The sequence below is a fragment of the Tiliqua scincoides genome, chromosome 2, assembly GCF_035046505.1.
Source record: "Tiliqua scincoides isolate rTilSci1 chromosome 2, rTilSci1.hap2, whole genome shotgun sequence".
NCBI classification, from domain to species: Eukaryota; Metazoa; Chordata; class Lepidosauria; order Squamata; family Scincidae; genus Tiliqua; species Tiliqua scincoides.
The window spans coordinates 129344168-129369220 of record NC_089822.1 but is presented as its reverse complement, the minus strand read 5'-3'; the positions used below and the strand labels follow the sequence as shown (position 1 = coordinate 129369220).

At 42.6% G+C, this 25053-nt stretch overlaps 1 protein-coding gene across 3 annotated transcripts in view; it reads right to left on the bottom strand.

Annotated features, from left to right (window-relative positions):
• Positions 1-400: 400 nt before the first annotated feature.
• The window catches only part of LOC136641521 (cyclic AMP-dependent transcription factor ATF-7), a 125008-nt gene continuing 100355 nt past the window's right edge, over positions 401-25053 (bottom strand). For all 3 annotated transcript variants that reach the window (XM_066617362.1, XM_066617363.1, XM_066617364.1), the window contains 8 exons: positions 24429-24563; positions 23908-24065; positions 22344-22443; positions 19919-20032; positions 16554-16703; positions 14699-14896; positions 11854-11962; positions 401-5534 (listed from right to left, as the gene is read on the bottom strand). In XM_066617362.1, coding sequence (XP_066473459.1) covers positions 5317-5534; positions 11854-11962; positions 14699-14896; positions 16554-16703; positions 19919-20032; positions 22344-22443; positions 23908-24065; positions 24429-24563 — 1182 coding nt within the window. In that variant the 3' untranslated portion in view covers positions 401-5316. The remainder of the gene's footprint in view (positions 5535-11853; positions 11963-14698; positions 14897-16553; positions 16704-19918; positions 20033-22343; positions 22444-23907; positions 24066-24428; positions 24564-25053) is intronic.

Sequence of the window (25053 nt, the reverse complement as noted above, 5' to 3'; positions counted from 1 at the left end):
AACAGCTCTTTGGATACTAAATATAGCCCTATAATTGCATTTGGAAAGGCTAGGAAAGGCAAAGATGCCCACCTGTATAATTTAAGAAAACCAATGGAGAGTCAATGCTTATTCTGCTTATTTGAAAAAGAGGTGAATTTTACTGCCAACCTACATGTTAGAAAACCACCACCATCATGCGGCATAGCCCTCCTGGTTCTATACCACTTCATGATTAGTGCTCTCTTCTCTCCATAATAAAATTTCCTGCCCATAAATCACCAGCACATCAAGAAGGCAGCTAGGCTAGAGGACCTCTTCTGACATGGAAGGAGAATTCTATAGAATTCTTTCTATAAGGAGGGAATTTACGATGAGCCAAAGCCTTCAAATATACAATTAACCCCCCCCCCCAATTTTGAAGTGGCACAGCCCCTGGAAAGAGTGTGTGGTAATGTGCCTTATCCAAATGCCGTTTCTGAATGTCTGTTATGTCAGTTTCCACTATCTGTGGTTACTATTCGCTGGAAATTATGTTTATTGCAGGTTATCTGTGGCACTCTTGCACTCACTGTGACACCATTCCTCTGCCAACACTGCAGTTTTTTAAATGGTCAGTTCTAGCTTACCTCGTGGGAAGTACATCTTGAAGCTTAAACTGCAATTCTGTAACACAATGGCCAATCCCTTCCTCGAATAAATGTTCCACTAACCTTCTGGTGTAGCAACCAAGGAGGCCCTTTGCCACCAGAACTTTGCTGTCAGCTCAACATGTAGATAGTGTGAGTGGCAGCAATTAACTCACGAGCATCCTGGCAAGTTATGCCTGATGCCAGCATCCCCAGCAGCATGGGGATCACGCCACGAAGAGGCAGCTCCCATGCTGCTGCTGCAGGGTCAGGCAAGGTGGGACCATGCAGAAGTTCGTTTTAAAGCAGCTATAAGAGCCATCACTTCCTTCAAACACATTTCTGAAACAAGTGTTTTTTTATAAAGTTTTACTCATACTCTGAATTTTTTTAAAAAAACTGGGATGTGCAAATCATTCTTAACATGGCAGATGCCAAATGACAAGTGCGGGTTCATAACGTTTTTCTCCAGATACATTTTTACATTCATTAAAACCTAGAAACCATTAAAGCCTAGAAAAGAAACAACAGCAGAGTTTTTCCAGAGCTTCAACAGGAGCATGCAGGATGCATAAGAGAGCCCCAGAGGCCCACATGGTACTTACAACCTCTTCTAGCATAGCATGGGGATATGCAGAAGTTGCCATGGGATAAGCAACGCAAATGCAAATGAGCACTACCCTCTACCCTGTGGGTCTCTGATTCTGCCTTCATTTCTTCTCCCTGCCATTCATGAGACAGGCATCTTGATCATGGTGACAAATCCATGAGAAAATGACTCAACTCAAAGCCTAACTATCTCCTAAATAAGCTTTGTACTTACTACCCCCTTTCTCACTACGTACAGCATTCAAGGTACAGCTCCTCTTGTCTGCCAGATTCTTTACATCTCAGAAAATTTGACAGTTGCCACACATGTGCATTAAGTTGACAATGCACTGCAACTCCATTGAGCAGCACTCACCCTATGTTTCAGATGGACCAATAATATCAGATGGTTATTAGATATTATCAATGGCTGGCCCGCTAGCAAGATTAGAAACTGAATTAACAACATCATACAGAATTGGTTTGGGCCTGTAGCATCTCCAGCCCTTCACAAACAGCTTGTGGACCACATGAGACTCACCAAGCCACTCCAATGGTTTTCTATAAGGCCTCTCCCTCCAATTTCTCTTGCCATCTTGTTCCTTTTCTTGCCATGTGTGACAGCTGTACATATCCAGTCCTATCTGTAATGTCTGCTTACAATTCAGCACATACATGCACAAGTGGTAACACCGTAAGAAAACATGAAAGTTGAGGTCTGACAGCCACTATAAGATGAAAAATGGGCAAAAACAGGCCCTGCCCAAATTGCTTAACACTGCTCTAGAGACAAGTTTAAGGATAAATACTCTATGGGCATGTAATCAGAATCTGACCTGATGAAGAGATGTTAATTAGGAGAGGAGTCTAGTACTGAGAATATTCTTTGCATACAGAAGGTCCTAGGTTCAATCTCCATTAAAAAGAATCTTAGGCAGCAAGTCTGGGAAAGACTTAAGGCTTTGGAGAGCTGGTGCCAGCATGAATAGACAGAATTGAGACAGAAAGACTAATGGGGCAATTCAGTCGAAGGTTGAACTGTTCACATATCCCACTTTGATCATATTTGCAAAAACAAGATAGAAATAGATGGAACAGCAACAATATATTCTTTCTCACAATAGCACTAATGAGAGATTTGGGAACAATTCAGGGCCCAATCCGATCCAACTTTCTAGAACTGGTGCAGCCATGCCAATGGGGTGTGCATTGCATCCTGCAGTGGTGGGGAAGTCATGGAGGCCTCCTCAAAATAAGGGAATATTTGTTCCCTTATCACAGGGCTGTATTGCAGATGTATCTGTGCTGGAAAGTTGAATAGGATTCAATCCTATCGCGACCCCTTCCCCCGGAAGACCCGATTCTCCAGTGCCCCTCTGACCCTTCATGGCATGTGTTCAACTATGAAAAGAACTCTGAAACTCCATTTTTCAAAAATGAGAACACACTGCATTGTTGGGTTTTGAAAGGGGTTGAAAGGCAAAAAATAAAAACTGTATTCTGCCCCCTCTTGACAGTAAGTTCCTGTCCTTTCTATTATCCCTAGAGGATTCTGGCTGCACCTGCTGTGTTATTACTAGAGCAGTCACTAAGGAAACAGATACCCTGTTGGGACAAGTTATACCCAAAGCACTTGCCTATGTGCATTTTCAATATATCAAATGAGCAGGACAGGACTGGCAACAAGCGACAGGATGCTTGAAATGCTTGCTAAAGGAAGTTTGCAGGCAGAGTAAAGTTTCTCACTGCTTTTAAACAAAGGGAGAAGGGAAGGAAAAGGAAAACATGCAGCCACAGAAAAAAAAACCAGAAGGAAAATTATGCTAAAGCAAGGAAACAGGTGAAGGAACAATGATGTTGAAGGTCTCAGAAGCTAGAGGGAGAACAGGAATAAGAAGAGAGTTGGCTTACTGAGAAAAAGCTCCACAAGTTTCAACATGTCCACAGCATGCTGCGAATATTGCTAGTCCTGAACAGATTTTATATACGTATGGCCATACAGCAATAAGTATATAAAATCTATTCAGGCAAGACGCAGGTAAAAAGCAAGAAAAGAACTTCATACAGCTTGACAGCATGGATACAAAGCCCTTAAAGATGGAGGATGCTTCTAATGAGAAAAAGAAAAAGACAAAACAGAGGAAGGGCATTCTACAGGTCCTTGTGACATCACAGATATTGCAATGTACCCTCTCTCCCCTCTTAATCATGACTCAAGTTAGCAACAGAGAACGGTTACAGAGAGAGCAAGAGGTCAAGGGGACTTAAAGAAAGGGGACGCACACTTTGGCAATAAGCAGAGACCATAGGATGCAATCATTCCAACTGCCAAAGGCTGTTTTGGTTTCTCTAAAAAAAAAAGTCTAAATCATGACCCTGGTGCACTAAGAGTCCTGCATTTGTTCTGAAAATGGAAGATGTGAGAAGAGGCAATAGACAGATCATTACCTAAAGAAAGGAGTGGGGGGAGGGGACATTATTAAGAAAATGGAATGGACTGGAATGGTTATCCAATTTTCTTGACCTCAAAACAGACATTCCATGATTTAAGGCTACAGTTCTGATAAATTCTCCAGATTAAAAAACCCATTTCATACAGCAGGCCAAATAATATTCATCATGCCAGCTGAGAGCTGGAAGTGATGTCATTAAGCAGGAAGTGATGTCATTAAGCAGATCGTGACCAAAAGTGTGCACTTCTTTCTCATTTAGTAACTGCAAAAGACAAAATGTGCACAACATGATCATATTTTCAAGATATGGAAGAGCCCAATTATGGAAGATATGGAAGAGCCAATGTGGGCTGCCCTTTCAGCAGTGACACCTCAACACAGCTCAGCAGCTGATGATGGCACTGGGAGAGCCCAAGGGCTGGAAAAAGAGCTTCCATTGGCCACACTTGGTCCATGGACCTTATGTTTGACACTCCTGGGATGGACCATTCTTTGAAATGTGCAGAATTTAAAAGGGTTTCAAAGTCTTTCAACTTTGAGACTTATGCAGATACTCTTTGCAGCAGGGCAAACCCTACTTTATCCTAGTTCAACTTCGTGCATGTGACACACACAAGCAGACAGTAGCTAGGGGTAAGCACAGGTCAACACCAACATTATGTGTTTATCTTCTGTATATTCTTCCCCCAATTCTGCACCATGCAGTTCCTCAATTTATTCTGCTTCTATTAGGGAAGAACAGGTCACCCCTCAAAGTGCTAAAACCCCTTCTAACCCCTGGAAATACTGCCCATCCCTCCTCCTGGCATCTAACACACTAGGCACTTCGCATCAAGTTTTCATAGTTACCTCCACAGCAATAAGGACTGGAAACTTTTAAATAAAAAGTAGAGCTTCTCAGATGCTGACTGCTGTACCAGATAAAGGACAACCAAGGAGAATAAATTCAGTCCTGACAACATTTGCAACCCAGACCAGGTGATCCAAGAAGCACATAAATGGCTTGCTATTTCCACTGCCACAACTGCAAACATCCATAAATTACGGCAGCCAATCATGACATTTCTTTCTTACTTCACAAAACAATCTGGGTTGGGTAGAGGAGGATATCAAACCCACTGCATCATGGAGCTTGCCACCTTCAGAGCCTTGAGCTGCGGGTCCTGTGTAAAAGTGCAGAATTGAAGGCCAGGTAAAGTGGCGATGGACACACCAGAAGACTGAAAGCAGCAGAACGCTAGAATTTAAAAATGGGCAGCACCAGCAAAACATCACAGCCTCTCCCACAAGCTGCTTTCCTGTGCTAAAGGGGCCAACTCCAGAAAGCACCATGAGTAGCCAAACTAAGGGAGTAGTGTTAGCATTACTTAATTAAAACCACACTGAGCAAGAATATGTGTACTGTTCATTCTATATAACAAGATTGTGCCTCAGTCGCTCAGTCTGAAACTATTCTTTAGAAACAGCTGGTCAGGATCTGTACGGGATATAATCTTTTAGAGGTGCCACAGCTGCCCTTAACTCACTTTAACAAAAACAAAACAAAAAACCAACCCCCTCAAACAAAAAACTGTATCCACCCCATATTGATGAAGGGGCTTAGTTATGATCAGTCTCTCCGGCTGCAAGTTCTTATTAGTTAGTTCTATGTCACACAGTTTGTGACATCATCTGCCAGCAGACTGGGATTGCGGAGACATAATGACGTGTGACTGAATGGGCACGTTCAGTTCTGTCCTTTGGTTAGCCATCTGAGTGAGGACCGAAGTGGCAACAGCTTCAGCTGCAGAGCGAACATTCAGCCCATTGGGGGAAGCCGTCACGGAACTGTGCTGGATGACAGGAGCTGGGGAACCTGTAGGCTCGGAGCTCTCCTTTGGACTTTCTAGTGCAGGGAAAAATAAAATAAAAAGTTATTAAAATGGTGCTTGCCACCTGCTGATGTTCATAGAGGTCTACAGTTCTTAATTAAAACCCAGGGCCCATCAGTCTGTCCCCTTTAACCACAAACATTTCTCTGGTTATTTTATGTGGACTGCACAAGACATGCTATTCCTTTTCTCAAATTTATCTACTTCTCCATACCTAGAGAGCCCCCCCCCCTTGAGCATGTAGAAACCACTAAAGTGGGCCCCTGATATCCACAGCTTCAGCGGATTCCACCATCCGTGGATGCCTCCCTATGCCTCAGAGGGCTTCCAGGACAGGACCGGAAGCCACTTCTGGTTTTTAACTGCTAGTTGTATCCAGGAGGTATTCCAAGGCATGGGGAGGCCCACAGCTCACTTCATGGGCCTTCCCCAGCCTCTCTGATGTGACCAGGAGTCATGGATGTGAACTGGAAGTGGCTTCTGGGAGGCCTTCTGACAAGGCAGGGAGGCCCATGGAGCGGGCAGCAGTCCAGCATAACATTGAGTGACTGTAGTGCCAGTGGCCCCACCGTGAACCCAGCATCCACATAATTTATTATCCCGTGGGGGCATCCAGAATGAACCCCCATGGATAATGAGGGCCCACTGTAAAGAGGAACTTATTTTTCTTGGAGCTAACTTGGAAGTAGAATGCTGATCAGCAACTCTACCTGAAATCTGGTGTGAATAGCACCAGCTGTTCCTGGGATACATTCCAGAAAGCAAGCTAGTATGAAACATAGTGACCATGGCCCAGATCAACGGCAACACAGCCACTGGCTGCGACTGAATCAGGCCTCTCACTCAAAGAGTGCATCTGTGTAACCTGAAACACAAGATGAAAACCCAGCCATGTGAAAGGTATATTACCGGACTATTTTGAACCAATAAACACATGTGGTTTAGTACTCTTTTCCAAATGTTCAGTGAGCTTCTAGCTTAGCCTTTCAGAGCTTGCTAGGAAAAAAAAAACCCCTTTAGAATGGTAGACTAAAGGTCAGTCTTGTTCTGCTTTATTCTTCCTTGCAGTATAAGATATTCTGACAGTCTGATGTTTTACTTGGGTGGTGGTGGTGGTGGGGAGATTTAGAAGGTATTACAAATAAAATATTCCAAGTATGTATGAAGAGGCTGTAATTCCATCCACGATCTCTGCCATTTTGTTTTAGGAGCTGCTTAATTATAAATTTCAATAATAATAAAGACTTCTAGTGAGATAATTTTGTTTATTTTTAAAATGCAGACTGAATTTCCATTCTTGCAGCAAGTAGAAAACAAAGACCAGTAACATGAACTATAAACCTCAAAAGGTAACATGGAGAAAAAAACCCAAAGAAAACCACACGTCCCTTCTGCAACGTACACAATGAAAATGAGAGCAGGGCAGGGGGGTGGGGAGAGAGAAGGCTGCTTGATTTCATTGCCACATTTTCTCAAGCTGTGAGTCACTGCAGTGAATCAAAATAAACAGCACATGCCAAGAATCCTGCAAGGCATGTATCTGTGTTCACTACCATGCAAGTGGCAATTTGGAACACTCACAACTGCAGTGCCCTTCTGTGGTATAAATGGTCTTTTCTTGGAGGGCCTGCCTCTTTGTTACATCTTTACCAGCTGAGGAAAGTTATTCTGCCCAAATGACTTTGCGGTGTGATTCAAGCAGCCAGCTCAGAGTATATCCTGTCCCACCTATAGGGATGACAACAATTCCAGATCTTACTAACAGGGGTGCTGCAAGAGACTGAGGTCTGAGAAAATGGAGGGGGGGATGGGGAGATAAGAATGAAAGGTGAGAAAGAGAAGCAGCTTTCGCAAATTTTCTTCATTTTTCTTTTGCTGCTACTCATACTGCACACAAAACACACACACACAAAATAGATTTGTTAGAGATTTATTAGATTTATTATTTATAGAGAAGACGTGTGGATTGCTGCTTTTGTTGCTGACTGCATGCAGTCCAACCTCAGCCCTCTATGGGGGAGCGCTTGCTCTGTGAGACACTGGAAGTGATCAGCAATCAATTTTTTTCCTGAGACCTCATGAGACCTCTTCTCAGGGTCTCGCAAACCACAAGCTGGGAACCAGTGCTCTGTGCCAACTGATCTAGATAATCCATATGGAATAATCCATTTTAAGGCCATACTGGCTCCCTAATGATGAAGCACTTCTTGTTTTCTGTCCCCACCATAACAACAATGCCCCTGTCCTATTCTGGCTGTCACTACCTCCATGATCATTCATATGCCAGTGTAAGTGTGTCTAAGAGTATGTGTAAAGGGCATGTGTGGTTATTCTCCACAACACATTTGCATAACACATAAGCAGTACTTGCACCTTGGGGGGGGGGCATGTGCAATGTATACACAATGTCAGGAAAAACCATGTGGGTGGTTCTACAAATATCCTGAGTGGCATCAGAGCAACTATAAAGGTGGTAGCAGCCAGTCTGATACAGGAATGTGTTGGGAAGAAGAAAGGTTGCACTGTTATCTTCCAGAACTCCTCAGAACAGCTTTTATACCACTTTTGAAGAAGAAGACATATAATCTCTCCATAAGTATGTTTGCATTGAGAAAGCTTGCGTGAACAATAGGCTGGTGGTTTACAGTCCAGTTTATGGCACATATGAGACTATCTATGAGACTTTCTAATCATATGAGACTTCTAATATGAGACTTTCTAATCATTCAAGGTGATAAGGCTCTCTTGGACCTCTCTCACTCACAGGCCAAATTACAACCAAGCCTGACTCTCTCATGCATGCAACTGAAAGACGGTGTTCTTAGAGAGGCACATTTGCACGTGGTACAAGTGCAACATGGTACAAGTTACAGGTATAGCGAACATATTTAAGCAGCCCCTATGGGAGCCAGACCAGAGATCAGGTCTGAAACAGTTTACCATCTCCAAACCTAGAAGGTGTTTAGTGCTGGTCAAGGATGTGCACATGGGAACATGCACACATCTAAAGAACACCAATTCACCACCAAAACTGTGTGGTACAATATGCAGTTGGATAATAACTTAATTACCCTACTCTTTTAGATATTTTCTAATGAACCAACATAGCTACCTATGATTTTTACATTTTTACGTACATAGACGAACAAGCCTTGCTGAGGGAGAAACAGCATGGCTTCTGTAAGGGTAAGTCTTGCCTCACAAACATTTTAGAATTCTTTGAAAAGGTCAACAGGCATGTGAATGCAGGAGAACCCGTGGACATTATTTATCTGGACTTTCAGAAGGCGTTTGACGCGGTCAGGAAGTGTAAAGTCATGCACATTGGGGCAAAAAATCAAAACTTCACATATAGGCTAATGGGTTCTGAGCTGTTTGTGACAGATCAGGAGAGAGATCTTGGGGTGGTGCTGGACAAGTCAATGAAAGTGTCGACCCAATGTGCGCCAGCAGTGAAGAAGGCCAGTTCTATGCTTGGGATCATTAGAAAAGATATTGAGAATAAAACTAATATTATAATGCCGTTGTACAAATCGATGGTAAGGCCACACCTAGAGTACTGTGTCCACTTCTGGTCGCCACATCTCAAAAAGGATATAGTGGAAATGGAAAAGAGAGCGACTAAAATGATTACTGGGCTGGGGCCCCTTCCTTATGAGGAAAGGCTACAACGTTTGGGCACATGATTGAGACTTTCAAAACTATGCATGGGAAGGATAAAGTGGATAGAGAGATGCTCTTGACACTCTCACAACACCAGAATCAGGGGACATCCACTAAAATTGAGTGTTGGGAGAGTTAGGACAGACAAAAGAAAATATTTCTTTACTCAGCGTGTGGTTGGTCTGTGGAACTCCTTGCCACAGGATGTGGTAACGGTGTCTGGCCTGGATGCCTTTAAAAGGGGATTGGACAAGTTTCTGGAGGAAGAATCCACTACAGGTTACAAGTTATGATGTGTATGTGTAGCCTCCTGATTTTAGAAATGGGTTATGTCAGAATGTCATGTGCAAGGGAGGGCACCAGGCTGCAGGTCTCCTGTTATCTGGTGTGCTCCCTGGGGCATTTGGTGGGCCGCTGTGAGATACAGGAAGCTGGACTAGATGGGCCTATGGCCTGATCCAGTGGGCCTGTTCTTAAGTTCACAGAAGAATATAAGAGTCGCCCAGAAAGTAATGCACCACATTTTTTTTCTTCAACAATTATTTATTGAACACAATGAAACTTACACACAAGAAAGAATGATGTTTCTTCTACACTCCCTATTTTTCCACGTAATCTCCATCCAGTTCTATGGCCTTCCTCCAGCGAGACACAAGGGCATGTATGCCCTGTCGGTACCACTCCTTGTTCTGGTCACGAAGCCATTTCTGCACTGTGCGAATCACCTCTTCGTCATCCTCAAAATGTCTTCCGCGAATGGCATCCTTTAATGGCCCAAACAAGTAGAAGCCTGAGGGACTAGGTCAGGGCTGTAGGGTGGATGGGGTAACACAGTCCAACCCTGTTTAGTGATGTGTTCCAAAGTCCTCAAACTTGTGTGAGGCTGAGTGTTATCATGTTGAATCAAACATTCACCTGGGTTGTTATGGCGCCGAAGTCGCTGGAAGCGCTTCTTGAGTTTGGTTAATGTCTTCACATAAGCTTCAGAATTAATGGTGCTGCCTCTTGGCATCACATCAATGAGTATGACGCCCTCACAGTCCCAAAACACAGTGATCATGACCTTACCGTGGAAGCAGTTGCTTTGAATTTTTTCTTCTGTGGAGATTGAGGATGACGCCATTCCATCGACTGTCGTTTTGTTTCGGGCTCAAAATGGTGAACCCAGGTTTCATCACCTGTCACAATCCTGGACAAGAATGCTTCCCCCTCATCTTCAAAATGTTTCAGCAACTCAGAAGAAATGTTTTTTCTGAGAGATTTGTGGTCCACCGTAAGACAGCGCAGAACCCATCGTGCACACACTTTTGAGTAATCAAGAGCACGGATGATTGCATTCACACTTCCTTTGCTGATTGACAGCTTCAGCGCCAACTGCCTAGTCGTTATGCGTCGGTCCTCGCGAATGAGCACATCAGCAAGCTGCGTCTTGTCAGGTGTGACAGCCGTGGATGGCCGCCCCGAACGCTGCAAATCTTGGAGCTCTGCCGAACCGCCTTCTAATGGCCTCACCCTCTGTGCCCAGCGACTAATCGTACTTCTGTTGACTGCAGATTCTCCATAAACTGTACACAAACGTTTGTGAATGTTCCCAACAGTTTCTCCGCAATGAGAAATTCAATGACGACACGCTGCTTGTAACGTACATCACTTACAGACGCCATTTCGAAACACTGCTGCAGCTACGCTATCTGTCTGAAGAAACCAAAAATTTGTGTGCGCACTCCTGAAAATTCAAATAATGTATATCTAAAGTTTCGCATTCGTGCCATTACTGTAGGCTGAGAAAAAAAATGTGGTGCATTACTTTCTGGGCGACCCTCGTAGTAACAGCTGACATTTATAAAGTGTTTTAGAGAAGCACTTTGCATACATTCTCCCAATAATTCTTACAACAGTCCTGTAAAATAGGTGACTATTCTTATACACATATTAAAGATAGAGGGGCTGAGATAACAGCCATCTGCACCTTAGATCGTCAGGTGAATTCATGGCCAAGTGGCAATTTGAACCAGGTGCTTCCAACTTCACACTCGTAGCAGTGAGCTAGATTTTATGACAAAACTGTATAAAGGTGCATTTATTCACGGATTTTTTAACTGCAGATTTGTCTCAATGCGAATGGGGTGGGGGAACTGAAAGTCGAACATACCTTTGCCTCCTTTGCCCCGTGCAAAGTAGGCAAGCATAGGACTGGGCTCTCAGGCCACAATCCAATCCACACTTTCCTGGGAGTAAGCCCCACTGACTACAATGAAGCTTACTTCTGAGTAGAAATGCATAGGACTGGACTCTTAAAAGCTCAGCATCCCACCTGTGAAAGAAGCGGGGGACAGCTGGCAAAGGGGAGGGCTGAGTACAGAGTGGAGGAGGGGGAGGCGAAGGAGTGGAGGGGATTGATAACAGCTTCCTTAGTTTCCTTCCAGCCCCAAGTGACAGGCTGCAGCGTATTTGCTTAACTCTATGGAATTTAGCACAAGTTTTTTCTTAATGGCACCGGGTCACGGAATGGAACTCACACGCATAGGCTCCACCTGTATGTCCATATAATTACTACTTGAGTACTTTTTCATGAAAACTGAATTACTCTAAAATGCTATTTTGAAGTGTGAAAATCTACAGAGTCTACCTTAATTTGTCCTGCACACACATTCAAAATTCTCAGCTTACCAAGATAACCTTGTGTTTTCTTCTGTAATGCAGTGACAGGGCAGTCCTTGTGAGCCAACAATAGCTGTTTGAGCTGAGCAACCTCATTCCTTAATAGCGTAACTTCATTCTGCAAGAAAGGAAGCAACGTTTACCACTGCATGTGTTCACATGTCCAGCCTTTAAGTTGCAGCTGAATAACAATTTGGAACAGTTCCACAACAGTCAGAGGTATTGCGCAAAGTGGGTATTACATATGCAGCATGGGTGTGAGCCGGACAACATGTTGTCCAATATGCTGCTTATGTATACATATATGTGGTGCTGAAGCATGCTGATTGAGTATGATGACCACTCTCAAAGGCTAAACTTTTAAGTTTGCAGAGCAAACCCCCCCCCCCCAGCTGATGGCTTAGGAAAAAACTCAACTTCCTTTTGCCATTGAATTACTGTCAGGGGCTGGTGATGAACAGGGCCAAGGCAGAAAAAAATGGGTGTTTGGTATAGCAATATTAATACTGAAATAAGGTTAAGAAAAACTTTATTATTTTACTTTTTATAAGTATTGTTATCTACCTCATGGGAGAGGGTGGGCTAGAGTATCTCTCTCTCTCTCTCTCTCTCACACACACACACACACACAAAATGTTCTGGCATATTCTCAGCTTGGTGGAAAGTTTGACTCAAAATGTTTTTTCATCACTGAAATACAACAAAGGTCAAAAATCCAGCCACGGAACCTGATCAGATCAGATCAGAGGGACTCTATTCAATCAGTAGGTCAGAAGGAAAACATTGCAAAAAGTAATAACTGAAGAGGCTGCTACCAACTGGACAGAGTCTTCTACTTAGGCATCTCCGCTTTCAACTTTAATGCATACAGCTGCATGGAATGTCATGTCTATTCTTAGATTCTAATATCCAGAAGCCTGCAGGGGCTACAGGTCACAGTCCGTTTAAACATCTGATCAGAAACCGCTAGCACTTGTAACCCTGCCACTGTGGGTCTGCAAGCAGCATTCAAAGACAAAGCTTGAGACTGCAATCCTATCAATACTTTCCTGGAAGTCAGCCCCACGGACTATAATGGGATGTACTTCTGAATAGACATGCATAGGACTGGGCTCTAAGTCCCTTTATGGTGAGGGGTGTGCTTGTGGAGATTAACTCAAAACGCAGACACACTCCTCTTGAGAGTTCTTTTTGGCAAAAAGGAAACCTTCACTCGGTGACATTCTGCACTTCTCATAGCTGACAGGGCATTCAGTCTTACATTAGGTTCTGCCTTTAAGGTCCAGGATGAAGGAGCGAAAAAGCTTTTTCCTGGAAAGTGGGAGCCTTCTATCAATGACACTAAGCACTGTTAATGCTTAATGTGAATGCTAATGAGAGGAGAACTCTAAAATGAAGAAACCTGTAACTGCTATCACTAATCACCAACATTGTACCAACCTAGGTCAAAGCCCAGTGCATGACAACAGAATGCACAACAAACCGGCCTGCCAATTTTGAACATGGAGTAGAAAACCACCACCACCACACAACTGCATGTAATTCAGCAAGGATTTGAATCACTCCTCAAGGTCGGCAGAATGCCCTCTTCCCACAAGAAGAGCAGAGGTTCACCAGGCAGGAGGATAGTCAAAGTCAGCAAATAAGCAGCATGTCAGCAGGACAGAACAAATCCCCCACACCACACACACCTCTTTTGTAACTGACCCTTAAGGGTCAGGGGCTCTCATTTACGATACCATTGAAACCAGAATTAATTCTGCTTAATATTACTTTAGATATTATTGATAAAGAAAATGATGTGTATTTAGTTATTATGATATTAACTGCTGTGAGGACTTTGTATGCTAGATACTGGAAAGACATTAAAATTCCAACGAAAGATGAATTAATAGAGAAAATAATGAATGTGGCGGAAAAGGATAGACTTACAGAGATTTTGGATCAACAGCGCAAACCGACACATACAGCAATGGAGACCATTCTATGCTTGGGTGAAAATGAAGTTGTAGATGTATAAGAAAGGGCATTTAGATGAATGTATTGTATACATGATATATTATATATGATATGATAGACAAATGAGATTAAGAGGCTAAACTAAAAGAGGAACAAGACTAGGAGATATGTATTGACTGATTAGATATACTGATATATGATTGCCTGCACCCTCCAATTGTGTGTTTTTGTGTTGTATATTGAGTTTGTGTTTGTTATGTGTTTGTTTATATTTGTTTGTTTGTTTTGGAAAAAAATTTTTTTTAAAAGGGTCAGGGCTCTCTGAGGGGTTTTGTGGCCCAGAGCGTGTCTCAGTGAAGCTGTGCAGGTAAAGATGGCGGCTTTTTAATGAAGTCTTTTGAGGGAGGCCCAAAATGTTGATGGGAAGTCCTTACAGCTGTTGACATGGGGGCAGGGTTTCAGCCTAGTGTATTCTTCCCCAGTTGTATTGTTTTTATTCTGTTGCTTGTGTTCCTTGATGTTAGCTGTTAGCCATCTTCAGTTCTCTAATTAGAATAATAGCAGAGCATATTTATTCTAATAAAATAAATGGGTGCCAATTTTGCAAACCCTTGCAAGAGATACGGACTGAGCGCTAAGCAATTTAACTGTAGATCTTGGTGGGGCTCACTTGCCAAGGTGAGCCCCACCCTGTCGACTGACCTAGAATACTTCTGAAACCTGCATGTATGCTTGCGAAGACAATGCATTCTCTCAGCCTGTGGGACAATGTAGCAAAATCAAACACATTACTGAAAGGTTAACCTTGTAACCAGCAAGCGTCTAGTTCAGCTGCACCTTTTCAACAGGGAAACCTTGGGCGGATAACACAGGAGGGAGTGGGCTACATGCTTACGCTTAGCTGGATGTTCTGTGTTGTGAGCTCCTCCGCCTTCTTCTCCAAGGATGATACCCAGAGCTTGCGTTTCTGGCGACACCGGGAGGCTGCAGCACGATTCCGCTCCAAAAAACGCTGCCGGCGTTCATCTGGATCTTCATCCACTGTGCGTCTCCTTCGACCACCGGTGCTAGGCGTGGGCTGAGCTGGGGAAACCTGGAGTTGAAGAGTGGAGGAACAGGAACTAATGAAAAACAAGCAGGTTCAATAAGACAGTGTACACATCTCTCAGGGAAACCTATTAAACGTGGAGCAACCAGTTAGCTTCAATACCAAACAATTTTTTCGATTCTTGATCACATGCACTCACAATTTATCAATCAGCTATTCAGGCAGAACAGCAATTCATCAAGAGATGCAAGTGTGTCTGTATGTATTTAAATGACTCAGAATACATTCAAACACCAACTGCATGTACACTATCTTTTTATCCCCTTGGGACCGTGTCATGTTGTAATCCTGTGAACCTCTATGGCTTATTCGCTATAATTCTTGCTCTGTTAGACCAAAACTGTCTGAAACCTTTTGTTATTTGGAGGAAACAAAGGAAATTAACTGTCAAAAGCAAAACAGGCCTGCAGGTTCCCACCCTGGATCAGCATCACTGAATGGGCTCTATAATTACACAGACCAGCTTACACTTCAGAACTACTCACTGTCAGACAACATATGGATAGTAAACTTCTGGAAGCCAGTCTAGCTCACAGAGCAGGTGGTGATTTTGATGAAAAGCTGGCATTTGGTGAGCTGGTAGGAGCAAATGGGGTGTATTTAAACCCAAGTAATTAAACAGGGTGAGAGACAGAGAAGATCTCAGAAACACTGCTACTATATTCCAGACTGCATCTCTGAGACATCTAAACAGCAAATGTCTGTCAGCAATAGTGTATCATACAGGTCTAAGAGGGCAACAGGCTTCCTAATTCTGTTCAAGAGAATGTGAAGGCTAACCATGTATTTTAGAGCTGAAAATGGTGTGATACAAGAGGTACCATTTTCCATGTTGTGTACACTGAGCCTGCTATTGCCACTGGTAAACAGATCTGTCAGGTTTTCATAGTGCTTAAAAACCTGCAAAGCCCATTTGACCAGGGATGACCATTAGATAAAAGTGAAATAATGCCTATGTCACATCATTTTCAGGTCTCTTAACTAACATCAGAAGAGTTGTTCATTTCAGGTATGATTATAGGCTAAGTCTTACAGAACACAATGGACTTACTTCTAAAATAACATTGCTTTCAAACACCTCTTAACTACCAGTCCCCAATCCTACCTAGAAGTCCATCCACACAGTTGTCATTCACTCTTCCATTATCTCAAGGACAAGAACTTTCCAATTTTTTGAATTCCATCGCAGTCATCATCACCCAGTGGCGTAGCTAATGAAAGTGTAGCCCGGTGTTTAACGCAAAATGATGCCTCAGAAATGACATCACTTCTGGAAGTGATGTCACACCCAGACTTTAACTGGCTATAACTTTTGATAGAATACATATATTCTAGCACAGTTTGTTTCATTGCATTCAGCATCAAATTATCTTTCCAATGATAATTATCTTTCCAATGACATGATGGTATTATTTGTACATATCAAGGTTTTTCACAATTTTGGCCACTAGTGTCAAGCTCAGCTTGTGCCTGGTGCAACTGCCTAGCCCTTTAGCTATGCCACTTTCGATTCCATACTGTGCACTTGGGTGCAACACTAGCAACATAGGATTCTAAATAACCAGCAGTAAAACCCTCTCTCTTTCCCAAACACCGCAGCTCCCCAAACTCCTATTTTAATATAGTCTAGCTTCAATCAGACCTGTGGTTGGGCTGGAGAAGGTGCATCAGGGTGCTGGATGAGTATTTGACCCTGCTCAGGACGAGATGTCACCATTGTACTTGCTGACCCCACCATGCCACTGCCATTTAGTGAGGAACTAACACCTTGTGTCAGGCTGGCTTTCAGTCGCTGAAAGGGAAGAAAAAAAACCACACAAGAATCAGCAGAAGATCAATATGTTCATTCCAAGTTTACTGACATTTTTAACAAAATCTTCTCCATTTGCTATGGAGGCTTTTGAAATCTCTGAATACATCTGTGACACTTCAAGCTTCCGAAGTCTCAGAGTAGCAATATTTGATTTTCTATTTGATTTCCAACATCTATTTCTAACATCTGTTCCCAAGAAGAATTTCCAACATCTCTCTTACACACAGTTAAGAAATATTTAATATACTTTCAGCCCAATCCTAACTAAATTCCCGCATGGCAATGCAGCAGCACTGATGTGGGCTACACTGTTACTTGTGGAGGAATTTTGGCTGCTGGAGGTCTCCTAAGGGAAAAGAGACATTTGTCCCCTTGTCCTTGGGTAAGCCCCAGCAGCTGCTATGGGCCTACTTGGACCTGTACCAGCGATATTGCTGGAGTATGAGTTGATCTGTGCAGACGGATTGGGCCCATGAAGGGGATACATCTGGGCCTGATCCGCCCATCCCCATTGGCCGCTCTCTGCCCCGTTCCACCCCGTCCCCCTGCACTGGACTTGCTTGCTCTGGTGGGTGTCATTTGCCCAACTGGCATGCACGGGAAGGCTCCAGCCTTCCTGTTTGTGTGCTGGCTAGTAGTGAGGTCACAAAGCACTTTACAGTGCTTCTGCAATGGTTCATGCTGGCAGAACACATGTTCTGTTGACGTAGCAATGCGTTAGGATAGAGCCGGTATATAGACAAAATTCCAGGTGCCTAAAATTGTTGTGTAACTAATGCGTTCCTTTAGTGAAGTATGTCTAAAGAATAAATGAATTGTTTTCTACCTTTCTGTGTGTCCTTGAGGAATAAGAGGTGCTGGTAAAAGATGCCCTGCAAATCATTAGTTTGATCCTTCATATATTCTAGCATGTAGCTTAGGTTCAAATTATACTTTTACATGTTTATTTGTATACTTGCCTGGCTAAGACTTTTGACTTCTGTAACATCAGGGTATCTGCGAGTATAAAAGGGCTTTAGACTTGTTTTTGTCAAAACAGCAGCTCCCCATGCTTTTGAAAATGAGGGGAGCTGCAAAAGCAGTTTGTGATATGTGGCATGGGTCTGTGTGTGCACATCATCTGTTCAAAGAAAATAAATTAAAAATTCCACTGGGCTGGCACAAACTTCTTGCAAGGGTCTAATCAGCTTGTTGGATTCTGGTCAATATTCTTTAAAAACGAAACAGAACTAAGTCCTTCTGGAAAAATTTCAAGGCAACCAATATATTTCACAAATTTATCTGGTATTTGGAAGAACGAAAATAAATTATGAACTGCATAGCGAATCTGAGTTTTAGGGATTCATTGGCTCCTTTTCTAAAGAATACAGAGCAGTACTTTTCAACATTTTTTTAATCTCACGGGACACTGAGAAGGCGCTAAAATTATCAAGGCACGCAATCCATTTTTAACAATTGACAAGGCACACTGCATTGCTGGCCAGGGGACTCACATCCCCCAATGGCCCTACCATGACTCTCTCCTAAACACCTGTGGCACACCTATAGATTATTTGTGGCACACCACTGTGGCATGGCACAGTGGCTGAAAGTCGCTGATGGTAGAATTAGATGGTACAAAGTTGCATGGCAGAATTATGTAATGGTTGTTTTCATGTCTTCATTTTATGTTAATTGGCAGAATAGAAGTTCTCTGTCAACTTATTTATTTTATTAAGGTTGCAATCCTAAGCATACCTACTAGATCGTAAGCCCCATTGACTAACATGGGATTTACATCTGAGTAGTCCAGCATAGGATTGGGCTCTAAATTGCACACAACTGTATAGCTTTTTGTATTAAAACATTCAATGTTGTGCCTGCTTCCCTTTTTCACTCTTTTCTCCAAAGGCTGCTAGTACAGGGATGCTGGTAACAGCAGCAGAGAACAGATGGAAAAGATTATTCCATAAATTTGGATGTCATAAGAAACCCCAAATCACAATCATTTCTTACATTACTTTGCCAAAATATCACTGTGCACAATCTTCCCCTGATATCATTATCAGGCTACCACAACTGACTTGTTCTGATGTACAGGCACAGTATACCATTTACACTAGTGCTGGGCTGGCAAGAGCTGTTTCGCACTATTTACATTGTGACTTCTGGACAGACGTCTGGGGCAGAACCAATACATATTTTGGGGACTTAGTGCACCTTTTCCCACATCTTTCAAAAGATATCTTTCATGAACAAATTGTCCCCAAATGGCCTTAAATATACCCTAGAAAAAGGCAGGAGTCTTCTGAAATTTGATTGTGCGATGAACTAGTTGTCACAAGAGCTTGTGGGCGCTGCTATGCTTCCAGTTGCTCCTCTTTTTTCCCCATGATCACACTTTTCTACCCCCTTCCCTTAAGATAGTCTTTCCTAGAGGGATATGTATATATTCAATCACTACCCAACAGAGAAATGTTACTAATTATGCAACTACATATTGTAACTATTAACTACAAATTGTAAAGTTAGCTATGTGGCTGTTAGATTAATACAAATTATTATTATTAAATATTTCATAAAAATAAGTATGGCTAAACATCTCTTCCCGATGATCATTTTGGCTTTTGCTGTAAAACATAACAAAATCATGAACATGAAAAAAATTTCTACCATGAGTGGGTAGGCAGCTTGAGAACGGCTTTACTAAAACATTGAGTTCTGTTTAGAATGATATGGAACTTTAAGGTATAAGATACTATTTAACCATGTGTGAAATATAGAGAATGCTCGAGAGACACCCAAAAAATAAACATTCTAATTTAAAGTTATATTTTTTATAATTGTAGTTATGTATGAAAGTTGGAACTTAGTCGATGAAATGGATTGATGAAATCATGTATTTGTCATAACTGAGATACTTAGGGCACAATCCTCACCCACTTTCCAGCACTGACTTAAGGGCAATGCAGTTCCAAGGCAAGGGAACAAATATTCCCTTATTTTGAGGAGGCCTCTGTGAGTGCCACCCAACTGCAGGATGCAGTATGTGTCCCATTAGCAAGGCTATGCCAGAGCTGGAAAGCTGGTTAGGACTTGGGCCTTATTTTGTCTTCTTCTGTATTTACCACTCACAAAATAATTGGGTTATGGAACATTTTCCAACACTGTACTCAAAAGCCACAGGCTGCCAAGTCTGTTGTTATCCAACTTACCATTTTTGTTTCTGAATGCACTGGAAGGCCTGATGGTGAAATGGAGCCACTGCTGATACTTGGAGGACCAGGGATACCAGGAATGTTTGGCACCATGGTCATAGGCCTCGCCAGCTGTACATGGGAGGGGGAACAGAAAGCATTTTGTGTCAGTTAGGTAGTTTTTCACAGTGTTCCTTCCTTGAAAAAGAGGGAAATAAACTTACTTAGAAACCTGTACACAGTTAAGAAGTCATCATCAGCGTTTGAAAAAGAAGCATTAGCTGTACTAATGACAGTTCAGAAAGGGGATGAAGGCAAAAGAGAAAACATAGGTGGCATCCCAACTAGTGCTTCCATGGTTGGGAGCCTCCTTCAGTAATGGAAGAACCATTCTGCTCATAGATGAGATACTTGGACTCTGGATCTCCTACTGGGAGCAGAATGCTCCTGACATCAGGAGCTTCCTTCCTGAATAAAAAGAGTGCTAGCTGCAATGCCACCCATTAATTTCTTTTCCCCTTCCCTCAGAGCCATTTCATATGCTACACTGCGGCGATCTCAGTAGGCAAACCTAATCTCCATATGAGATACTTGCTCTTTGGACACCCACCATTGGATTCTTGAGAGTACAGGTAAAGTTTGAAAAGTACTTCTAAGAAGTATGTGTGAAGCAGTCCTCAGAGAGTTTTTATTGTGAGTCAGGGCGCTGCTTGCGGTGAGAAGAGATATTGAGACGGACAAAAAAATTCTGGCTCCAGGCCAGTTTGGCCACTAAGCTCACTATGGCTGCTTTCAATATTAGACCCTGTTGGCACTTTTTTGGCAATTAGTTGGAAGTAGAAATAAAAAGGAGGTTCCACATAATCACTTAACATAGCACTATATTTTCCAGTGATGCCTTTGACTGCATAATGTTTCATGGAAAAATTCTACTGTAATGCTGACTCATAAGTAAGTTTTCCAGCAAGGGTTCCCAGCAATTTAATTAGAAATTTCTTCCTGGCAGGCTGTGCAAATTTCATTTCTGAGTGGGGGATGGGTAGGGTTGGTGATAAAATTGTCTCTTGAATTGCTCCAACATTAGTTTTCTGTTTTGGTGATGTGGGATATGATTTAACCTCCCCCCTATTTTTAATACCAAAATGGTGGTATTCTGTCAAAAAATAAGAGCCACCACTAAAAGAAACCAGTAATTTGAAGCCCAATTCCATGCATATGGAAACTGAAACCAACACTGGGGCAATTAATTCAATGGACAATTAAGAAGCTGCTCATCATTAATATATGATGCGCCCATCAGGAAACAATAAAACTGGTTGAACATGCAAACAGAAAACCTTTATTTGAAGGCATAAGAGTATCTGAAAGCCTCCGCAGACTCTGCACTTTTGCTTTATTTGTACGGTATCCCCCCCCCCCAATAATTACCACAAATCAGGGCTCTAACAACATGGAACAATAACACAGACAACACTGATGACAACAGATTGCCTGTGATCTTGCCTGAATGCTTAATAAAAAGGGAATGAACAAAAGGGTGAAAACTCTAGAGAAAAACGCTTATATTCAAGCAAACTTTAGAGCTGTTGCATTTTTATAATTAAAGAAAGATGTCAAGAACACCCTTGGAATCTTTCTGTGATTCTTTGTGGGGTGCAGGTCTCCCTCCTCGTATTTTGGGCATACTTAACTTCCACAGTTTTTAGAGGGGGGAAAAAAAACTGAGAACTAAATAGAATTAATGCAAGTTTATTAAGATATCATGGAGGAAAGGTAGTATAAGCTATGCAATCAGAAACATGAGAAGATGCCTTCTGCATTTCTCTTTAGTAGCCTTTTATATTTTTCAGTCCCCAGAGTCAGCTAATTCTGAGTCCCCAAACAAGGCAGAAACTTTTTGAACACTTAAATGAATACAAAGTATACCCAGAAAGAAACAGATGTTGGATTTGAACAGACTGTACAGTCAGCACCATAAGCAATGCAGGCTGCACCAGAAGGTCCTTACGTTTGTCAATCACATGTCCTGAGAAAATTCATATGCAGAAATAAAAGCTAAATAACCATTTCATGCCCTGAAGTGGCCAGGGAGGTGGCTTGGAAAGGCCAACATGTTCTCTGCAAGCTTGAATGATTTGAGCATACAGCTAGCTAATCAGAAAGCCTGCAGCTCCTAGTCCTGGAAACAACAGTGACAGCCATCTGCTCAGATGAGGATTCAGTTCTGAGCCTTATTGCCCTGCAATGTGGTTGGCAGGCATTGCTACCTTACAGGCTGTGGCTCTCTCTATCCCCACCTCCTCCCCTACAGCCCAGACTCATCTCACACAGAGGGGATGAGTGTGATGTCGTTTCTGGAAATTAAAGTGCCCACATATGCTCTGCAAAGGGAAAAGCTGTCCCTTCCTTTATCAAAATCAGCAATGAAGAAAGCTTCTATTACCGATATGACAGAAGGCATCTGAACAGGAGGGCCAGGAAGGACAGGCACGGTCTGTCCATTAACAAGGTGCATGACAAGTGGTACAGAGCTAGTTGGAGACCTGGAAAAAAAAATACACACACAAAAAGGATCACAGTTCAGCTTATATGTACATCAGAAATCCCTGCCCAATATATCACAGATGCAGGCAATTCTCTTTGTCACACAGAGCCTCCCTCTGCTGAGCTATCCATGAGTAGGATGGGCATCTCTGAAGAAACAGAAATGTCTGTTGGAAAACATATTAAGTTTCCCAATCTAACTCCTAAATTGCTAATTGGCCTCCTTGTTAAAGAACACATGGGCTGCGAAAGCACAGATGCTTCCATCAACTCAGGCTTAAACATACAAGGCTACTGTACTTTCCTCCCATCTGGCAGAAGAAGTGTACCTCTGAACCAGCACCCTTCATTGGGTCCTGGGATGATCAGATTGGAGTGGCAAGTAGGGAAAGATGGGCTCCAGCAGGCAATGTATTCCAGTGCAGACATTCACTGACAAGCTATCCAAGATGTATGTGCAACTGCAATAGGAGATGGCTGAAGTACCATACAGATTTGCATTAGCTTTCAAGGTGTGTGCATGGCATAAGACAGTGGTTACCAGACATTACAAAGCAGACATATGTAACCATCTCCCAAAGGATTTGTATTTTTTTAAAAATGGAAACCCGCTATGGGAGGTGTAAGGCTAAGCAGAAGAACAGTGAATGGGGAAGTCACTTAACCCTTTCGGCCATTTTTCTGTTCAAGTGTCTCCCCAAAACTCTTTTTTACCCTTTGGGGTGATTTCAAACAGAAAAATAGCTGGAGAATTAAGCAGTGCCCCACTTCCACTCAGCCGCCCACAGTTGTGTTTCTGAAACCAAACAACCCACGGGTAGACTGTTACCTGCATCTGCCATGTAATGTCTAGGTTTACCTCTCATTCTCTAGGGAAGAGGAGTGCAACTTCCTCCATGACATGGTTGCTCCTTGGAGACCAGTCCTGGAAGACTGAAGAAGCTGCAAGTTGTGCAGGAAATGGGAAAAAGCTTTTCTAAGGCCAGAGGGAAGATGAGAAACAGTTCAAGCAAGGTCACTACAGGAGGAGAAGGATGAGTTGTTCATGGGAAGGGAACTGCAGCAGTAACACTGGAAATTCTTGGACTTCAGAGAGCTGGAGCCTTAGCTTGTGGAAATATGGCATGCAAGCTACGCTGCTCAAGTCTGTTTTTGTTCTCACTCCCTTCTCAAACTTTACCTGGAGCATCTACCTTCCCTATAATAAATATTATATTTAATAGAATGAATAATCCAGGGCCTGGATCAAAATTTTACAGTATTAAATATTTCATTCCTAGAGACTGGATTCTAATTTTTCCTCATGCTTGCTCTTATGCAGCCTTAAAAACACAACTGCCATATTCTGTTAAGATTTAAAATGCAAGGTAAGTTGCTAATTGTCCAACAGTTAACCGAACACACAATTCCAACCACTTTAAAGTCCCTACTCCTCCCCCTCAGACCCCAAGATCCTTGCTTACCCAATCTGTCTGTTGGAAGGTGGAGCTTGTGTGATGACAGACGTTGGAGAAGGGAGAGTGGGATGTAGAGGATCATATCCCAAGTGTAGTGGCAGTGACCCAGGACGGACAATGGTTGGCGTAGGTGTAGAAAGGATAACAGGCTTTGAAGTGCTCTCCTGAAAAAAATGCATGCACAGTGTCAGATACTACTACTTTATGTGAATAAATATCTGTTGCTCCTATAAACCCTCAAAGTCTTTGAAAATCTTCATTGGAACTGAAGCACAAAATAGAGAAATGACGAGGCTCAACAGTATATACTACAATTAGAAATTCAATATCCTACAGAAAGCGCAAGATAAAAATCCCTCTCTGGAAACTTCGAATATCAGACAACAAAAAAGCAAAGATATATTTTGTTGAATCAGGAAATACTTTTGCCCCTGCCCTCCCAATAAGTGGTAAATGTGCACATTCTCCTTCTAAAACAAGAGGGTATTTTGGATGGGAGAAGACCACGAAAAACAGATAAAGCTCACCTTTTCCTTGGCCTGTGGTAACTGTAGACTTGTTGCTGGACTGTCTGGAGGGGATGAATCTACTTCAACCGGCTCTTCCTCTTTTATTTTGATGTCTGGGGTAGAAGGCAGAGACATATCCAGGGGTCCAGGACACTATGGAAGAAAACAACCAACACAAAAGAATGAATTTCAGCAGATCATTGTACCACGGTGTAGAACAGCCTGGAAAAAAAGCTGTGTTCACCTATGAAGACCTGATCTCCCCCTCCCCGTCCTACTGCTATTATGGCAGCAGAGCATACCTATTCCTTCTCACCCAGCCTCCAAAAGGCTACTCCAAGCTTTTAAAGGGTCGGAAAGCTAGCTAACAAAGCAGCCCAACTGAAGGAAAGTACAAGGTGCATTGTGCACCTTGCATGCCCACTAAGACACACTGCTGCTCGTCCCAGGTGACCAGACCAGGGCCAGACTGCATAATTGCTCTAGCAATGTATACCAAGAATGCTTATTCATCTAGCAATGCAGTATTTTGGGATTCTGCATGTAACATCTATATGAACAATTCTTTCCAGAAGTTAGTGGGGATCATTTTTTTAAAATTTCCATGAATGCATATATAAATGAATGCCTGCAGGTCACAGAA